At 36.1% G+C, this 20,119-nt stretch overlaps 1 protein-coding gene across 2 annotated transcripts in view; it reads left to right on the plus strand.

Annotated features, from left to right (window-relative positions):
• WDR35 (WD repeat domain 35) overlaps positions 1 to 20,119 on the plus strand; it is a 67,896-nt gene that overhangs the window by 9,342 nt on the left and 38,435 nt on the right. Inside the window, exons 4-12 of one of the 2 annotated variants that reach the window (XM_011971419.1) lie at positions 475 to 567; positions 2,407 to 2,535; positions 5,632 to 5,765; positions 6,651 to 6,816; positions 7,601 to 7,746; positions 11,343 to 11,468; positions 14,029 to 14,214; positions 17,982 to 18,014; positions 19,675 to 19,735. In XM_011971419.1, coding sequence (XP_011826809.1) covers positions 475 to 567; positions 2,407 to 2,535; positions 5,632 to 5,765; positions 6,651 to 6,816; positions 7,601 to 7,746; positions 11,343 to 11,468; positions 14,029 to 14,214; positions 17,982 to 18,014; positions 19,675 to 19,735 — 1,074 coding nt within the window. The remainder of the gene's footprint in view (positions 1 to 474; positions 568 to 2,406; positions 2,536 to 5,631; positions 5,766 to 6,650; positions 6,817 to 7,600; positions 7,747 to 11,342; positions 11,469 to 14,028; positions 14,215 to 17,981; positions 18,015 to 19,674; positions 19,736 to 20,119) is intronic. The other variant, XM_011971418.1, reaches the window with a different exon arrangement.

The raw sequence follows: 20,119 nt of genomic DNA on the forward strand, positions 1-20,119 counted from the left end.
AAAAAAAAAAAAAAAAAAAAAGAGTGTTTTATCAATAGAATGGAAAACAGGGGTGAGGGGTGGGCAGAAGAGAGATTATGGGACATATCTACCAAAAATGATAAAAATTTCCTAAACAAGTACCTAATATTGTGTCCTTTGGACATCATTATTTTTGGGAGTCAGGCCAATTGGGTAAACCATGCTTGTATTTGTTTCTGTCATCAGGTATATGGTAGTTCTTGCAGCTCGCCATGTTAGGTGTCTTCACTGGGATGAAATAGGGATAGATATGACAAACAGTATTATGCATTGTTATAGAAAATTAGTGATATCAATAACTGCATCCTATGAATAGGTTTTAAGGAATATTAAAGACTAATTATCTGTGCAGGAACCATATTGATTTTAACATGATCTTGGTGTTTATATAAAAATATAAATTTGAAATCAATTGTAACCTTTAAGTTTCTAAATTGTTTTATAATGTTCTAGGTTCTGTTCAAGTTGTAACATGGAATGAGCAGTATCAGAAGTTGACTACCAGTGATGAAAACGGGCTTATCATTGTATGGATGTTATATAAAGGTATATATTACTAGGAGAGCTTATTTAATTTTTCACATGTTGGCATCTAGCTTACAGTATTTGGATGGTAAACAACATCTCCAAAATAGACCCCTTTTATATTTACACATAGGTTCAATAGGTTTCATTCTAATACTTATTAAACTTTTCTTTTTCTTTTTCTTTTTCTTTTTTTTTTTTTTTTTTTTACTTTAACCCTGTTATTAAGAAAGTGAATTAGGTGATTGTTGGCTATCTCCAAAATGAAGTTAGACTCTTAGCAGAAGAATAGCTTCTACTTGAGATAGCTCTTTTTTTTCCCCAAGATTTCCAATAAGAATTACTTCCTAGGTAGTTCCAGTTTATAATTACATTTATGTGTATGTAAGTGTGTATTTAATATTGGTCGTGAGTAGACTGTAAGCTCTGAGGGGAAAGGGGAAATGACTGTTTGTTCATCGTTTTATATGTAGAACCTTTTATAATACATAGCACAGTGTACACGTTCAATAAATGTTTGTTGAATGAATGAATAAATGAGTGGCTAGAGTTATCTCAGTAGATGAAAACACATTTAGTAAGAAGTCAAAGGGAATAATTCATTTCCTGCATGGGCCAGTTAGTTTCCTTTTCTTTTATGGATACAGATTTTATCTCAACTCTGACTACTGGTTCACGGTTTGTGCCTCTTGTCTACAACAGAAAGGGAGAGTAAAAGAAGGATTAACTTAGATATACCACTTTTACGAGAAAAACAGCTCATCATACATGTTCTCCTGAGGCCTGTAGCCATCATCTTCAAAAGGGAAGGGTGCCTTAGTTCATGTGTGCTGTTTTGAAACTTTATGTGTGCTGTTTTGAAAAGTTCATGTGTGCTGTTTTAAATGGCAGGGCATACCATTTAAAAAGTCTTCATTAAAGATATGCTATAATACTTTAATTTTTAAAAAAGTGTGTGTATGTGTGTGTGTAGGGGATAGAATGTGAAAGTTCAGTGGATTGGAGTAAGCTTTGTTTCCAAGGTAGGTCTTCAGGTCTTCTCTGGGTCTCAGTCTGGATTCTGTTACCCTGCTCTGACCAGTTATTCCAAATTACATGATTATTTTCTTGGCTGCAGGCCAGAGTTTCCTATGTTGGTATGTCAAAAAGCTTTTAAGAAAAACAAAAACCGAATAACCTATTTTTTTTGCCTGTAATTTGGTTATGCTAAAAGACAAGTTACATCTCATTCCTACCCTGCATACAACTAGAATATTTTTGTCATTCAGCATTAGAGATGTGGTATCACTAATGTAATATAAACTGATTAGAATTTTTTCAAGCAGGTTACTTAGGGTTTTACCTAATATGCTGTGTGTTTTGTGGCTTCATTCTCTTTGTGATGGTAACTAATATGCTGTATTTAATATGCTCGTAATTATTCATTGGAGAGTTTATGTGTACATATAAAGTTATTGTTACTTGGAGTTTTTTTCTTGGTTATGATCTGAACCATATTGTTCAAGTGGGAAAAGTTAGGCTTTCAGAAGAAGCAGTAGTTTGGGCTCTGAAAAAGCAAATTAAGTTTATTTTTTAATTGACAGAAAGAAAGAGACAGGGAAAGAAAGAAAGAGGAAACAAAGGATGGGCATTTATTATGTTTTCTGTGATAATCTTTGAAGCAGTTATCAGTTAAGCCCAAGTTAATTTTTCATTGTGTTTTTGTTGGATTTGGAAGTTTTATAGTTTAATGTCTCGGGTTGTAGAAAACTTTGCAGTTATTTATCCCACGGTGTACTTTACAGATTGCTTTCAATTCTTAAGTACTATTTAATAGATGTGAAAGTTTTGACTTATAATTTTTTAAATTTGTGAAAACAGGCTCTTGGTATGAGGAGATGATCAACAATCGAAATAAATCAGTTGTTCGCAGTATGAGCTGGAATGCTGACGGACAGAAGATCTGCATTGTATATGAAGATGGGGCTGTGATAGTTGGTTCAGTGGATGGTAATGCATTGATTGGACATAGAACTAAGATCAATATCTGGCTGACAATTTTCTTCTTTAGAGATTTAAGTTAGTTATCATATGTTAGCATTCTGATTGAAAAATAGACATAAAAAGAAAATATTTGATATACAATTTGATGACGTTCAAGAACTGTTCTTTGGTTTTAACCATCTGTTTTTATGTATATTCAAGGGAAAAAGTCTATTTTTTATTTTCTACAGTGGCATTGAAAAAAGTGAATTAACTTTTCAGCATTATTTTAAACATGTCTGCCTTATTATGTAATTTCTCTTTATATTGGTCAGTCTGTACAAATACGTAGACCTTAGTTTCAAAAAGTCTGTGGTCATTTTTATTAGAACTGAACATGTCATTGTTGGTTGTAGTTTATAGCCTTAAAAACCCACATTTTTCAAATTCTAGTAATAGATAAAACTGGGTCTTCTGAGAGTCTGCACCTTTGTTTTAATTTGAAACTCTGTAGAGGAATAATATATTTTAAAATCATTTTTATTTTCTCTCTCGCGTGCGTGCGCGCTCTCTCTCTCTCTGTGTGTGTGTGTGTGTATGTATGTGTAACTTCATGTATTCAACAAATGTTTCTGAGAGCCTATAAAGCAACAGCTATCATTTTAGGAACTGAGAGTACAGCAATGACCAGACCTAGATTAGGAGAGATGGATAAGTAACCAAGAAATTACAATACCCTGTGATAAGCGCTAAGATGGGGAAAATACAGGAGCATGTAGAAGTGGCCACCTAATGCAGACTTGGAGGGATCAGGAAAGGCTTCCTGGAGGAAGTGATGCTGATGCTGAGGCATTAGCCACAAGGTAGATTGGTGTGTAGAATGTCTCAGCCCTAAGAAATAGCATTTGAGGAGGTCCAGAGGAGTTGCACTTAGCTATGTTTGGGCCATTGAAAAAAGTTGATTATCAGTAGGGTATGATACTAAAGGTGAAGAGTATTATGCAGTAAATCTAGAGAGAGAAACAGAGGCCAGATCATGCAGATCATAATTTATATTAAGGTGTTTGGACTTAAGTCCAACAGCACTTGGGAGGCCAATGAAAAGTTTGAAGAATGGGAGCAATGTGATAAGCTTGTTCCTTAGAAAAAGCTCTGCGCTACATATGAAGAATAGAGAAAGGAAAGAAAGATAATGGGCAGCTGTATCAGGAAACTACTCTGGCAATTCAGGTGAGAGATTATGGTGGATAATAGCCATCCAGGTAATGACAAGGGAATGGAAGTAAGTAGATTTTAGACATACTCAGGAGGCAGAATAGTTAAGATTGGGGATGAGAGGATGGAAGTCCCCAGGGCAGTATCCAGAGTTTTAGCTTGGGCAGCTGGTTGGATGGAATGCCTTTCATTAAAATAGTGTGGAGAAAGAATGATTTTAAGGGAAAATTTCTCTATTGGATATGTTGATTTTGTCATGCCATAGGCCATTCAAGTAAATCTATCCAGACCATAGTTAGACATACATATCTGCAGCTCAAAAATATCTGTGCTGAACACAAAATTTTGGGAACCACCAGCATATGCGTGATAATTTAAACCATTGAAATAGTTGAACAAAACTAAAGGGCATTTGTAGAGTTAAGAATCAGCAACATTTAGGCTGGGGATGGTGGCTTATACCTGCCTTTGGGAGGCCAAGGCAGGAGGATTGTTTGAGCTCAGGAGTTTGAGACCAGCTTGGACAACATAGCAAGACCTTGTGTCTGCTGAAAATAAAAAAGTAAATTATCGGGGTGTGGTGGCACACTCCTGTAGTCCCAATCACCTGGGAGGCCAAAGTAGGAGGATTGCTTGAGCCTGAGAGGTTGAGGCTGCAGTGAGCCATGATCTTACCACTACACTCTAGCCTGGGCAACAGAGTCAGACCCTGTCCCGGTGGGGGGAAAAAAAATCAGCAACATTTCAGGGATGGGCAGAAGAAGGATGTTAAAAAGTAGGAGTCTTGGAGATAAAGGAGTATATGGGCTAATGGCAGCAAAGAGAGTTCAAGAAGGAGGGAGTGGTGAAAAAAAAATGTGTCAATTGACTTTAGCAATAGGCCATCAGTGACGTCCATGAAGGCAGTTTCTTTCTTTTTCTTAAACAACAGAAATTTATTTTCTCGGAGCCCTAGACTCTGGAAGTCCAAGATCAAGGTGTCAACAGGTTTGGTTTCTTCTTTTTTTATTTATTATTTTTATAGATTTAGGGGGTACAAGTGCAGGTTTGTTATATGGATATATTGAATATTGGTGAGGTCTGGACTATTAGTATATAACCATAACCCAAATAGTGTATGTTGTAGGCAGTTTCAATGGAGTTGTGGGGCAGAAGCCGGATTGGGAGGGGTTAAGGGTTGACTCGGAGTTGAAGTGGAGACTATAGGTGTGAAGAACTCTTTCATGAAGTTTGATTGGGAAAGGAATGGTAGAGATAGATAGTAGTTACAGGGGGAACTTGGGGTTAATAAAAGTGTTTATTTTATTTTATTTTACTTTATTTAAGGTGGTGGTTTCAAAGAGAAATAGATCTGCATGTGTTTAAATCCACATAAGAAAGGCCCTGGAGTGAAGAGTTTAATGGGAAAGAGAAAATGAGAGTAGTCAGTAAAGGGAGATCTTTGCAAAGGTAGGAAGGGATTAGATCAGAGAATACATAGAGGAATTAGCCTTAGACAGGGGACTGACTGGGGAAATACCTCTTCTTTTGTATTAGTGGGTAAAGCAGAAAGTGTAAGCATGGATTCAGTTATGTTCTGAATTGTTGAAGATGGGAATGAGGAATTTGTTTTTTGGGTGCTTTTATTTTCTTTCCAAAGTAGAAGATGGGCTCACCTGCTAATTGGGAGTGAGATCCAGCATCAGAGTTTAGAAGAAAGGGGAGAAAGTTTGAAACAGCTACTATTTCAAATGTCTTTTCAGGTATTTGGCACATATAGGTGCTCAGTAAATATTTATTGGCCAAATAAATTGAATGAATGCATGAATGCTGTGAAGAATTTGCAAGATCTTTAGGAAAACAAACATTTCGAAAGCAGTTGTTGGAGGATCATGGCCTTGAACAACTTTTAATAATGTTTTGTTTTAGGCAATCGTATTTGGGGAAAAGACCTGAAGGGTATACAGCTATCCCATGTAACATGGTCTGCGGACAGTAAAGTCTTACTTTTTGGAATGGCAAATGGGGAAGTACACATTTATGATAATCAAGGAAATTTTATAGTAAGTATGTGTATCATCAGTCTTGTTTATATAATTTTATATGATCGTACATATCATTCATCTTTGTATATACATTTATTTGTTATGATGGTTCGTGTAATTAAAGTCAATTCAGATTTTTTTTCTTTTTCCCAATCATCTAAATTTTTTTTAAATTAAATAAAATTTTGGTTTTCTCAAAGCAAATTAGTGCCACAAGTTAGAGTGTAACTTTTAGTTCCAATTTTTTTTGGTAGGTAGAAAGGACAAGATGTCAGTGCATTTAAGCAGAGGGATAATGAGTAGGGCGATGTGCAGTTTAAGTTTTTTAAGTGTCTTCTGGTATCTGAAGCCAAAGTTTACATGTAGATACCAAAGGGTATTTTTGTAGCAAGCTACCAATGGTTGTTTGTAAAAAGAATGACAGACTTAACTGGTAAGTGAGAAAAATCAATCCCTGGAAAGAAGGTAAAATAGAATAGGATCAGGCAGCATAATCTGGAGAAAAATTCTGGCTTTGCAAGGTTTAGCTATAATCTATGATTACTGATGGGGCAGTTTTTTTTTTTAGCAAGGTTTAGGACACTAAGTAAATCCACTCACTGGTGGAAGTAAAATAATGAACTTTTCTATGACATTTTGCTGTTTTCAAAGTACTTTCATATACTTGTTATTTGAGTCTCATAAAAACTCAGTGTTTTTTAATCCTCATTTTTTACATGTGGGGAAAATGGACATTTAGGTGATTTGTCCATGGCCTGTATACCAGTAAGTGATTAAGCTTTAATTTGCCACCTGATTTTTAGATTGTATTTTCAGTGTTCTTTCTACAATACTTTATTGAGATTGTATCTATACTGCTCTGTTTTAAAACGTAAAATATTAAATCTAGACAATTTTATTTAGATGAAAATGAAACTGAGTTGTTTGGTGAATGTCACTGGAGCTATCAGCATTGCTGGGATTCATTGGTACCATGGCACAGAAGGCTATGTGGAGCCTGATTGCCCTTGCCTTGCTGTTTGCTTCGACAATGGAAGATGCCAAATAATGAGACATGAGAATGACCAAAGTAAGGAATTTTTCTGTTTAAAAAATTTTTTAAATTTATTATTATTTTTTTCTTTTTGAGATAGAGTCTCACTCTGTCACCCAGGCTGGAGTGCAGTGGCATGATCTTGGCTCACTGCAACTTCTGCCTCCTGGGATCAAACGATTTTCCTACCTCAACTTCCCGAGTAGCTGGGACTACAGGTGCATGCCACCACGCCTGACCAATTTTTTGTATTTTTAGTAGAGACGGGGTTTCACCATGTTAGCCAGGATGGTCTCGATCTCCTGACCTCGTGATCCGCCCGCCTCAGCCTCCCAAAGTGCTGGGATTACAGGCGTGAGCCACTGTGCCCGGCCTCAATTTCTAATTTTTAACTTTTTTTTTTTTTTTTTTTTTTTTTTTTTGCGACAGGGTCTTGCTCTGTTGCCGAGGCTGGAGTACAGTGGTGCATTTTTGGCTCACTGCAGCCTTGGCCTCCAGGCCTCCAGGGATCCTCCCATCTCAGCCTCCTGAGGAGCTGGGACCACAGGTGTGCACCACCACCCCCCGGCTAATTTTTGTATTCTTCGTAGAGACAGGGTTTCACCGTGTTGCCCAGGCTGATCTTGAACTCCTGGACTCAAGTGATCCGCCCGCCTCAGCCTCCTAAAGTGTTGGCATTATAAGCGTGAGCCATTGTACCCAGCCCTGTTTTTTTAAAAACATGGAAAGTTTTGAAAGTATTTAAAAGTTGTTGTTAAGAGTATAACATTCTGCAGGCTACGTATTTTCCCAGTGACCTCATTTTTCTCTTTTTGACTAGATCCCGTTTTGATTGACACTGGCATGTACGTAGTAGGCATCCAGTGGAACCACATGGGCAGTGTGTTAGCTGTGGCGGGCTTCCAGAAGGCGGCCGCGCAGGACAAAGATGTGAACATTGTGCAGTTTTACACTCCGTTTGGTGAGGTAAATGCATTCAAATTTGTTCTTCTTTCTTTCTATTTAAATGTGCAGTGAGTAAGGTAGGGGAAAAAAGAATAAAGGAAATGGTGTAATTTCTTTTAGGGCCATTTCATCTTCATAGTATAAATCTTTGTTGTATTTTATCATGGAATTTTATAATCTTATAGTTTTATAATTATAAAATAAAAGTTACAATTTTATACATTCAGAAAACGAGAAGTTTGACATAAGAAATCACCGTGGAGTAGTTATTTTGAATTCTCTGTGATCCGAATATGTGTCTCTTTTCATGACCAGCTTCTGAGTAGTATTTGGTGTAATATAGTTGTTTCAGATTAATTTTTCTGATTTTTAATGTGATATTTTACGTGTGTTTAGATGTTAAACATACATATCTGTCTGTCCTTCCTCCAAACTTCTAATACTTTTAATTTGTTGCAAAGTAATCAATTATTTGAAGAAAATTTAATAATTAATCTTAAGTGATGCTACATTAAAATACAAGCATTGTTTTCATAAATGTACATATGGGTATTATCCTTCTCAATAGTATTTTTAATAAATTTAATTTTAAAAGAGAATTTTCAGAAGTAGCATTGGAAAATGTCAAGTAGGAGAATTAATATATTGTAAATTTTAAATAATTTAGAAAGTGAGAGCTTATTAATAACTAAGCTTAATACATTTTTTGAATATCTTATTTTCTAACCCAATACTATATTTTGTCCCTTTTGGATACCCTGTTGGCTTTTATAAATTCACCATAGACTACAGTGATATGTATTTTTGGCTGCATAAAAGCCTGTACCAGTTGTTTTAATATTATTTTTGTGTATTTTAATAATTTCTTTTAGGGCAAGAAATGATGTCTTCTGATGCTTTTGAATCAGTATCTCAAAGTTACCCAGTAGAATATACTGTAGAAAGTAGATGCTTTCTATACATTGTCAAACGACAATATTTCTGGTGGATGTAAAAGTGAAGGGAAAAAATAAAGCATAGTTTTCAAGGTTCCTAGATAATTAAAAAGCTGCATTCTAATTATTTCTATATTTATAACCTCCTTCTTAATTAATGTTCTTTATTGGTTATTTTTGTTGATTGCCATTTACTTACTTATCATCATGTTTTATCTGCTTATTTTTGTTAGTTCAGCCTTCCCCAGGTAGAAAAACATGGGTTCTAAAGTCTATTTTTTTATCTTGCAAAACAATGTGTTAAGTGTTAAACTGAAAACTGTAAGTGGGTTTTGGTCTAGCTGTAACTAAAAGTATCTAGCATAGTTCCTCAGGGCATAGGAGTCAGTATTTTCTGAGTGAGTGAATATATGGGGAATTATTTGGATCTGTGTTATTGTTAAGGTAGGAAAGATAACCTGGATGGAAGTTATCTAACAATTTAAACTTAACGATTTAAACTTAAGGAAACCTCAGAGAAGAACTTGCTTTTAAATTCTGAGGGCCAGGGGCTCCTGGTTTTTGCACTGTGGTCTTAACCATGGTAGGAGATAACAGAACATAGGGTTTGTAGTCAAGTTGATCTGGCATTGAATTCATTTTCTACAGTGTAGTTTTGACATAGAGAAGTTATGTAGCCTCTGAGACATAGTTTAGTTATTTTCAGAAATAAAGGAAATATGTCATGGTGCTGTTGTAAAGATTAAAGGAGATTACAATGAGGAAATGCCTACACGGTGCCTGGCACGTAATGAAGGCTTACTAAAAGGTGGTTTTCTTTCCTTGCTACTGCCACATCCTGGCTGGTTTGTAGTTAGAAGATGGCCGTATTCTCCTCCTCTTATGGATGGATCAATACCAAGAGTACTGTAGAGAGCTTGCTGGTTCCCCTTTAATTTCATACAGGTAGCAAGACAGATAGATCAGACCCTCCTAGGTTAAAACTGGGTTTTTTCTTCCATTAGTTTCCTTGGCAAAATGGAGCTCAATACATTTGTCTTACTCTATTATGTGCTGCTATGGCAGAATACCACAGACTGCATAGTGTATATTAATAGAAACTTATTGGCTTACAGTTCTGGAGGATGAGAAGTCCAGTATTGAGCTGCTGACATCTGGTGAGGCTTTCCTGCTGCATCATTGCATGGTGGAAGGAAGAAGGGCAAAGAGAGTGCAACAGAGAGACAAGAGGGGACCTAATTCCCCTTTGTAAAATGGCAGTAGTCCCAGCCATGAAGGCCTCAGGCACTGATCACTGCCTAAAGGTCTCATCTCTCAATACTGTCAAAATGGCAATTAATTTCAACCTGAGTTTTGGAGAGGGCAGACATTCAAACTATAGTAACATTAAATTTGACCCTAGAGGATATCTGCTTAGAACAAGGGATACCAGCAAAGTTCATTGAAATTTTGGGATTGTATCATTCTGTCAAATGAAACGTATAGATTAAAAATGTTTGGTTGTTTTATAGCCACATTAAAAAAGTGTTTGTATTCATTTATTCACTCGTTAATTTGGTCATAAGAAGTACTACTAGTATATGAAAAAATTAATTTGAATGTATATTTATTGGAGATATATATTGACTATCAGTTTATCAAATAATCTATTAATGGAAAGGGAAATAAATGTGAATATGATGCAGTTAGTACTCTTAAGGAGCACATTCTCTAATTCTCTGGAACCATAGAGTCGGAGAAGGCAGGACTCATTGAGGAAGCAGTATTTGAGCTGTATAGGCGTGCTCCAGGAGGACAAGGACCAGTAAGGACAGGGGAGCTGTGAGGAAGGAGAGGGGGATTTCAGGCAGAAGGGATATTGTATAGGCCAAAGGTGTGGAGGCAGAGTAGTTCCTTCATGAGCAGGCACACAGCAGTTATGGCTAAATAGTGGGATATTAAGCCACATACTATGGTTTCGGATAAGATGGGAAAAAGGCATTATATGCCATGCTAAAGAATGTGATGGTGGGGAGTTACTGATTTTTAAAAGTTATTAAACCTTTTAAAAAGCAGGGTAAGTTATGATTAGATCTGTGTTCCAGAAAGATAGTTGTGACAGCAGAGTAGAGATTGAATTGGGAGGGCAGAGGGGGAGAATAAGGAAATAGATGAAAGGTAAGACTTAAAGTTAGGAAGCTATTACCACAATTCAATCCATTAAAAAGGTAATTATAGAGAGTGGAAAGGGGTAAAAGCAGTAGGATTTGGTGACTAGTTGGGTGTGAGGGGATGAAAGAGAAAGGCAAGACTTTATGATTGAATTTGCTAATATAATATTTCATTGATTCTAAGAAATATAATTTTTTACAACTCTAAAATGAGGAGGCATCTTATAGTCAAAGTTGCTATATTTTAATTAGCAATGTGTTTTTTCCTTTGCTTAGTTGTACATAAAAATACATGTTTCAGTCTATGGCATTTTAGATTTGATGAAATTTGTTATTGAATTCTTTGGATATAGTTTGTAAGTTTTTCTTATATGCATGTTTTTCATTATAAAAATTCAAGAAACATGATTTTAAAGTGAGTAGTAACTTTTCACAAAATAATGTTCATACCACTTTTGACCTCTATGAAGTGATTGGTGGTAATTTGTATTTAATTGTTATACTTTAGGTTAAAGATAACTTTCTTTTTCAGCATCTGGGTACTTTGAAAGTTCCTGGGAAGGAAATATCTGCACTATCTTGGGAAGGAGGTGGACTGAAAATTGCACTAGCTGTTGATTCCTTTATATATTTTGCAAACATTCGACCTAATTATAAGGTAAATATTAAGAGCAGTTGTAAAATAAACAGTGTTTCTTACCAAATAATTTTGCTATCGCTCAAAGTGTATTCAAAGCTGTCTTGTTTTCGGAGCTAGCAGAAAGGAAGCCTTTTTGTGTAAAGACCTTAGACCTAGTAAACTTTTCGAGAATACTATATATAGTTAGTAAAATTACTCCATGAGTCAATGTCTTAGCCAGAAACAGATGGTATACTCAAGGGAGTAATTGAAGAGAGACTGATGAAAGGCTTATTACAGAGATATGGGCAGGGCTAAGGGGAACAGCAAGGGATGATACAAAGTAGCACCCAAAGATTAGCATCAATGAGAAGCCATCACCAGCTCTGGGCCTGAAGGGGCAAAACAAGGGAGTCAGGCTCCTGGAACCCACAAGAGCTGTGGCTGTGCAAGAGGGGCTGCTCTGCAGGAGCCCAGACCCTGCCAACCGGCCAGGCAGAGAGGGATTTGGGGAATAAATATTCCAACTCACCTCTCCACTTGCTGGTGCTTTCTATTGGCAAAACTCAACTGGGAGCCAGATGGCCAGGTAGCCCAGGTGATGGAGTTTATAGAAACTAGGCTTCAAGGCTCACAGCAGGGTAGAGAAGGGCAGAGAATGGATTAGAAGGAGAAAATGAGAATAAGCAACGTAATATATAATCAGTATTTTATCTTGAGTTTAACATTTGATCCAAAAGCAAGCTCTCAAGTATGAGACTGATCTGCTAAACTGTTTGTTATAAAAATCTTCTATATTTAATTTTTAAAAGGTAAAGGACCTTAGAGAAATGGCTGATTCTAGGACTAGGGCAGGGAAAATACAAGGTAAGCCTGAAACAGTTTATAGTCCCAGCAAGTGAGGAAGTGCTCAGACAACAAAAGGATGGGGGAATGTCAAAAGAACATGAAAGAGCCTCCCAATGGCCAAAGCTGGAGCACTTTGAAGAATCAAATAAATGATGTATTATTTTATTGTGACCCAAAGTATAAATGCCCAAGAGTTGATACTGATATAGATGGATTATTTGAATAAATAAATAAATGGGAGAGAAGAAACAAATCTTCCTTACAGAATTATTCCAGTTTACTTAGGTATTGCCTTCTCCGGGAGGTGGAACATAGTCCCCTGTTCCCCTGGCTTGAGTGTGGCTACACTTAGTTTCCAAAGAGTAGGGTATGGAGAGGGGAAAAAAATAAAGTAGCTTTATATTGGTGAAACTTGGCAATCCAACCTTGGCCAAGTGATAAAGGTTAACATCATTAGGAATGCCATGTGGATATCACATACCCCCTGATATGGCATGATAAAGAAGTGCACTTCAGTTCTGTGCTGGTCTTCCTAAAAACCTGAAGTCCAGTCTAAGCATGAGAAAAACATCAGACAAACCCAAATTGAGGGACAGTCTACAAAATACTTGACCAGTACTCCTCAAAACTGTTGAGATCATTAAAAACAAGGAAAGACTGAGAAATTGTCACACCCAAGAGGAGCCTAAGGTGACATGACTAAATCTAAGTATCCCAAATGGGATTCTGGAATAGTAAAAGGACATTCGGGAAAAGCTAATGAAATCTAAATAAAGTATGATGTTTACTTAATAGTAATAGTAATATAGGTAATAATGATGTTGATTTCCTAGTTGTAACAAATATACCATGGTAATGTAAAATGTTAACAATAAGGGAAATGGATGAGGGGCATATGGGAACTCTGTGCTATCTTTGCAACTTTTCTATCTAAAACTATTTTAAAGTAAAAATTTATTTTAGAAAGTAATCAGGATACAAAAAGCTAAACATGGTTTAGCTTAGTTTGAATGGCAGACACAATCATGGTAATATCAACATATTATTTTATTTTTTATATTTTTAATATAATTTATATATTTTCTTTTTTAATTTAAAATTAAATATAAACATGTTGGGAGGATTAGAAGGGAAAGCTGTAAGTGTGTAAGTTCCATAATCAATAGATAATGTGATTCAGAAATAAATACCAGAACAGTTGCAGTTAAAGAAGTTGTACACGGCCATTCCAGACAGGAAATTTGGCAGGGGGTTCTGCATTTGTTTTTGTTTTAAATAAGCCAGGTAGGATTATTTGACCATATATTATGTGAATATATTACTCTGATAAAAGCAAATATAAAAAATATGGATGGGGTAAAAAGGCAAAGTGACTATTTTTGAATTTTGACTTGGAGATCCAGAATTGAAACTTTGACAGGGATCATGCTACCTGTTGTCCCCTCTCCAGCAGCTATTATTGATAATTGAAAATTTTTTTACCATTGAAGCTTAAATCTTACCAATTAAAATAAGGAAAGTTAGACAAACTAAATTTATATTTGCAGTACATTCTTTGTTTTATAAATGTCTATTATTTTTATAAAAGGTTGAATCTGTCTTCTATTTCTGAAGAATATATTTTGTCAGCAGTGATAAATATCTGCAATATTTCGAGAGTAAAAATAAAATAATACGATTTTCCTTCCTAATGCTAAATAATTCTTCTGCCTTTCAAACTGCTTCCCTTTCCTCCTTCCTTTCTTCCTAGTGGAGTTATTGCTCAAATACCGTGGTTTATGCATATACCAGACCTGATCGTCCAGAGCACTGTGTTGTCTTCTGGGATACAAAAAACAATGAAAAACATGTTAAATATGTGAAGGGTCTCATTTCTATTACTACCTGTGGCGATTTCTGCATTTTGGCTACAAAAGCTGATGAAAATCATCCTCAGGTAGGTGTTTCTTGATATCTTAAGACATAGATGGGCTAACTGCTTGGCAGAATTGGGTTATATTTTTCTACCTTCTCAAGCATGGCCTCTACACTGGCAAGTACATCAAAACATTGGGTCTGTTGGCCATATTGGTCTAGACCAATTTTGGAAAACTCTGTGACTCCACTGATGCCGTGTCCCTGATTTTTTTTTCTTCAAGCAGCTAATCACACGGCAATTCATACTGACTGGTTCAATACTGAAGCTTTTTGTTTCTGAAATATATTTAAAATACCACAGTCCTTTTTCAAGTTAAAATTTCATGAGCAAAAATGAACATCCAGATGTCTACTATGCATAAATGCTGAAGAAATTATGCAGCAATGAACACTTATGACAGTTTGGGTAGCTTTTGACATTGAGAAATCTACTTTTATTTGGAGTTATATTGCTTTAAAAATTAATATATCATAGCATAACATAAATAATATAAGCATGTCTTTTAAAAAAGTATACTAACAACTTAAATATTTGCAGAAGTATGTTAATATTTCTGAAAAGGACTACCGATGTCTTTAGCTGTGTTATCAATTATTTTATTCTGTTAAAAAGTAAAGAGCTTTTTCTTAAAGGTGACTCTTTGAACAGCCATGTTTGATGGTGTTCTCTCCTGAAACTTGCTAAATGACAGTAAAGATGTTTCTTAAAAAGTCATAAGCCCATAGGGACCAGAAAGGGAAAGGAAATGGCAACAACATTTTGTAGGTTAGAGTAGGTGGATTAGCGGTAATTACCTTAGCAGACCTAAGAAAGCTGAATCATAAGCCATTCAGGGAGAAAACAGAGGCAACTGGCTTACATCACGGGATCACAAAGAGGCACAGGACTTGGGGGTACCTGGTAGGAAAAAGAAACAAGCATAAAAGCAATTTGGAAGTACCAGAGATTATGCAGAAAAGAGAAAACTTTTTAAAAAAACATAAGAAGAAGGAGATCCCACTCCCCTATACTGAGTCCATAGGCAGCTGCCCTTCTGCCACCTGCAGCAACTGGGGTTTACTCTCCAGAGAGGATCAAAGAGTCTGTGCTGAAGAGCATCAAGCAGAGCTGAGGGTGGGGGAACTCTGCTGAAAACAGGACAATTACATTAAAAGTTTCCTATTCAACATGACTCCAGTCTTCTTTTCCTACTTGGTTCCCAGAACACTGGCAGCCAAGCATTGAGCTTTGAGGTGGGAAGTCTTCTCAAGAGAACTCGACCTGTTCAAGAGAAAAGCCTTCTAAAGATACTGAGATCGGGAGTCCCCAAGGAAGTAGCCCTGCCCATCACCTTACATCACCTTACAGTAAAGACACCAGTCAGTGAGGCTCACTTATAGACAACTCTGTTCCAAACAGCGTTTCAATGTCTGACTCTTAAATATAAGCAGTTAGACAAGGATTACCAGACATTTGAGAAAGGCAGCTAAACACAAGTAGAAATGAACTTGGAAGAAGCAAAGACTATGCAGGAAGGACACGTCTGAAAAACATTATTTTGGGGCTAGGCGTGATGGCTCACGCCTATAATCCCAGCACTTTGAGAGATCGAGGCGGGCGGATTACCTGAGGTCAGGAGTTCGAGATCAGCCTGGCTAACATGGTGAAACCCCGTCTCTACTAAATTTACAAAATTAGCTGGGCATGGTGGCACACGCCTGTAATCCCAGCTACTCAGGAGGCTGAGGCAGGAGAATTGCTTGAACCCGGGAGGTGGAGGTTGCAGTGAGCCAGGATCGTGCCATTGCACTCCAACCTGGGCGAAAGTGAGACTCTATCTCAAAAGAAAAAAAATTGTTTCGAAAGAACCATCAGTATTACCTTCGGAGAGTTAAGAGATATTACATCCATCAAATAAGAAAAGGATACTATAGAAGAGGAAGTTTTTGGAAACTAAAAGTATGATGACCATAATGAAAACTTTGGCTGGAGGATTAGAAGGTAAAATGAAGGAAAACACCTGTAAAGTGAAGCAAAAGGACAAGGAAATGGAAAATAGGAGTGAAAGGATAAAATTAGAGGACCAGTCCCGGAAGCTTAGCATTTCAACAATATTTCTAAAAAGAGTGAACAGGCCACTTTGGGAGGCCAAGGTGGGTGGATTGCCTGAGCTCAGGAGTTCGAGACCAGCCTGGGCAACACGGTGAAACCCCATCTCTACTAAAATAGAAAAAATAGCCAGGCATGGCAGCGTGCGCCTATAGTCCCAGCTACTCAGGAGGTTGAAGCAGGAGAACTGCTTGAACCCAGGAGGCGGAGGTTGCAGTGGGCCGAAATCACGCTACTGCACTCCAGCCTGGGCGACAGAGTGATACTTTGTCTCAAAGTAAGTAAATAAATAAATAAATAAGTGGAATACAGACATTTTTAGATGTGTAACTCACTAAAAATTTCCCTTCCAAGCTTCCCTATCTTAGGAAGTTACTTTAGGAAATAGTCTAACAAAATGAGGAATAAACCAAGAAAGCAGAAGAAACAGTAGAGTGGACACCAGTGAGGAAGAGTGTACCAGCTGACCGTGGTGCAGCATGTCCAGTGAGTCAGATGAGAGAAGGTCAGAAGGCTCCAAGAGAAATTCAGGGGGATGACATTAATAGACTACCTGATATGTTTGAGCCCTTGCAGCAAGATATACATAATTCAGGGATTATTGGGGATTTGCGTTAGTAATAAGCCCCTAGAAGACTAATCAAAGAGAAAAAATACAATTATCAACTACAGAGAAAGAATATGCTTGAAAAGAAAATAAATCATGATATACTTGACGACTGAGTTGTGAATAGCATTTACATAGTCAAAATGATGTAATCACCCTTTTAAAACTTAAAACACCTTTTAACTGAAGTATAATAAACATACTCAACCCTAAATTTTGATCTGACAAAATGGCATTAAAAATAGAGAGAGGGATGGAAATGTGCCCCTGTGTGGAAGGGATGGGGTGGAAAAGGGAATGAAAGGAAGCTAAAGACTTGTCATTTGTAGTGGGGAGGCAAGAGCTAATGGACTAAATTGAAATAAAACAAGTAGCAGTGTAAACACGTTACTTAGATTTGTGGAGGTAATAGCAAAAGGATTGGTAAAGGGAGCAGGAAATGTGAACTTAGGGGGAACTGCCATTTTTTAGTAAGAAGCCTTGTGGATCTATTTGATTTTTGAAACTACTAGCATGTATAACTGATAAAAATGAAACATATATTTTAAAAATGCAATTTATTTGTGGTATTTTGTGACAGTAAATAAGCTTATTTTAAGTAGTAGAAGAGTAAATTATGATTTTTTAAAATATAATTTTTATTATTTGGTTTATATTTATGAAATTAATTCAGTGAGTTCTTTTTAGTTTTTAAAAAATGTTATGGGTAATAATAGATGTATATTGTCTATGGGGTACCTGAGATGTTTTGAGTAATTAAACAAATTTTAATCGAATGCTGAAAAAAGAAAGTCTGAGTTAATAGTGCATAAAGAACTGGTTTATTTGAAATTGTTCTAGTCAGGAAAAACATCTAAGTAGAATAATATTCTTAGTACAAGATACAGAAACAGAGACTAACAGTAAGAAAAAGGAAATGATCACTTTAAAACAATATGATGTAAAATGTGCATTATGCTTGATTATTTTCCTAATATTGGTCATTGATGATTATTTGTCTATAAGCCATTTTCATTAGGTTGAATCATGTCTTTTTTGAGTTAACTGAATTTTTCTGAATTTCTCATGTCATTTATATATTGCTTCCAAGGAGGAGAACGAGATGGAGACATTTGGTGCAACGGTAACAAATGAAATTAGCTCTTATATAACTGATCATAGGATTAAAATGAGTTTTGAGGTTATAGCTGATCAGAAACTTTAGAAATATGAGGGGACTTCAGAAAGTTCATGGAAAAATGTAATTAACAGATAAAAATAAAAATAGAAACTTTATTTTTCAACATAAGCTCCATCAAGGTCAAGACGTTTTTGTAAGCAATGATACCAGATATTATAGTCCATCCCTAAAGAACTGAGGGTCCTAGGAATTTAACCATGTCAATGCAGTCTTTTTTACATTATTAACTAAAGATAAATGGGTACCCTTTAAGGATTTTTTAAGATTAGGAAACAAAAGGAAGCCTGAAGCCAAATCAGTACTGTAAAGTGGATGCCTAATGATTTCCCGCTGAAACTCTTGCAAAATTGCCCTTGTTTGATGAATAGAATGAGCAGGAGCATTGTCATGCTGGGGAGAGACTCTGGTGAAGTTTTCCCAGGCATTTTTCTGCTGAAGCTTTGGCTAACTTTCTCAAGACATTCTCATAATAAGTGGACATTATTGTCCTTTGGCCCTTCAGAAAGTCAACAAGCAAAATGCCTTGAGCATCCCCGAAACCTCTATGGCTTTTGCTTTTGAGAAGTTTGCTTTTGCTTTGACTGGACCATTTCCACCTCTTGGTAACCATTGTTTTGATTGTGCCTTGCATTCAGGATCATACAGGTAAAGCCATGTTTCATCTCCTGTTGCAATTTTTGAAGAAATTCCTCAGGTTCTTGATACCACCTGTTTGAAATTTCTGTTGACTGCTCTGCTCCTGTGTGCAGCTGATCTGGGTGCAACCGATTTGGCACCCATTGAGTGGGAAGTTGGCTTAACTTAAATTTTTTAGTCAGAATTGTGTGAACTGAACCAATTGAGATGTCTATGGTGTTGACTATTGTTTCTGCTGTTAATTGTTAGTCCTCTTCAATTAGGGCAGCAACAAGATGAGATTAATTTTTTCCTTGCAAATTGACATGGATGGTCTGCTGTTGCAGGTTTCATCTTTACTTTGTCTTGTCCCTTTGGAAAATGAGTTGTCCATTTGTAAACTGCTGATTTCTTTGAGGCATTGTCCCCATAAGCTTTTCATAAAGGATTGATGATTTCACCATTCCTCCACCCAAGCTGCACCATAAATTTGATGTTTTTTCTTGCTTCAATTTTAGCAGAATTAATGTTGCTTTGACAGGGCATTTTTTCAAACGCTACCATCTCCTTCTTAGTGCTTCAAACTAGATCCTGTTCAGACATGTTTTAACAAGTTAGTACACGTTTATTTTGATGCAAACAATTTTTAAATCCATGCATATTTTTTCATAATACACATTTTCCATAAACTTTTTGAAGACCGCTTGTATAAATGTTGAAAAATAGGCAGAGTACTTGTGTTTCTTGTGTCTTCTTGAAAACCATTTACTCCATTACATTGAGAAAGCAGCCTTGGTTTAGTATTAATTGATCTTTAATGCTGTAAATCATTTTTCTTTTTGTCTGCTATTTTTTGTACCTAACAGTTTCATCAGTTATTTCCCAGTTAACAATATTTGAAAAAGAGATAAGCATGATTATATTAAGCACATTTCCTTTATTATTCATAAGCAAGAGATCTGATACTTTTTGTTTTATTTGTTCACAGTTTGTGCTAGTTCTTTGTAATTCTATTGGTACTCCCTTGGATCCCAAATACATTGATATTGGTAAGGAAATGTTAATATTTATTTCTTTTCCAATCAGATTTTATTTGTAACACTAATTTAAAAACCTAACACTGGTATTATTAATTAGAATGGTGTTTTCTAAAACGAGGAAGACCGTACTTCCTACTTTGTCAGATCCAGTACCAGTTTATATCTGTTACCATGATAGAATTCTTAATACCCCATTTTGCTCTCAAAAGCATCCTGGTTAAGACAGTAAATTATAAGGTTACTCTATCTAAAATCCACTATAATTTCACAACTGCTATGGTACCATCATTCGCTTTAAATGGGAAATATAATTGTGTAGGAATTGGTATGCAGTGTAATGATTAGTATGTAATAAACAGGATTATAGAAAGAATTTTGCTATTAAACCACTTT

This window comes from Mandrillus leucophaeus, unplaced genomic scaffold, assembly GCF_000951045.1.
Source record: "Mandrillus leucophaeus isolate KB7577 unplaced genomic scaffold, Mleu.le_1.0 Scaffold122, whole genome shotgun sequence".
Lineage (NCBI taxonomy): Eukaryota > Metazoa > Chordata > Mammalia > Primates > Cercopithecidae > Mandrillus > Mandrillus leucophaeus.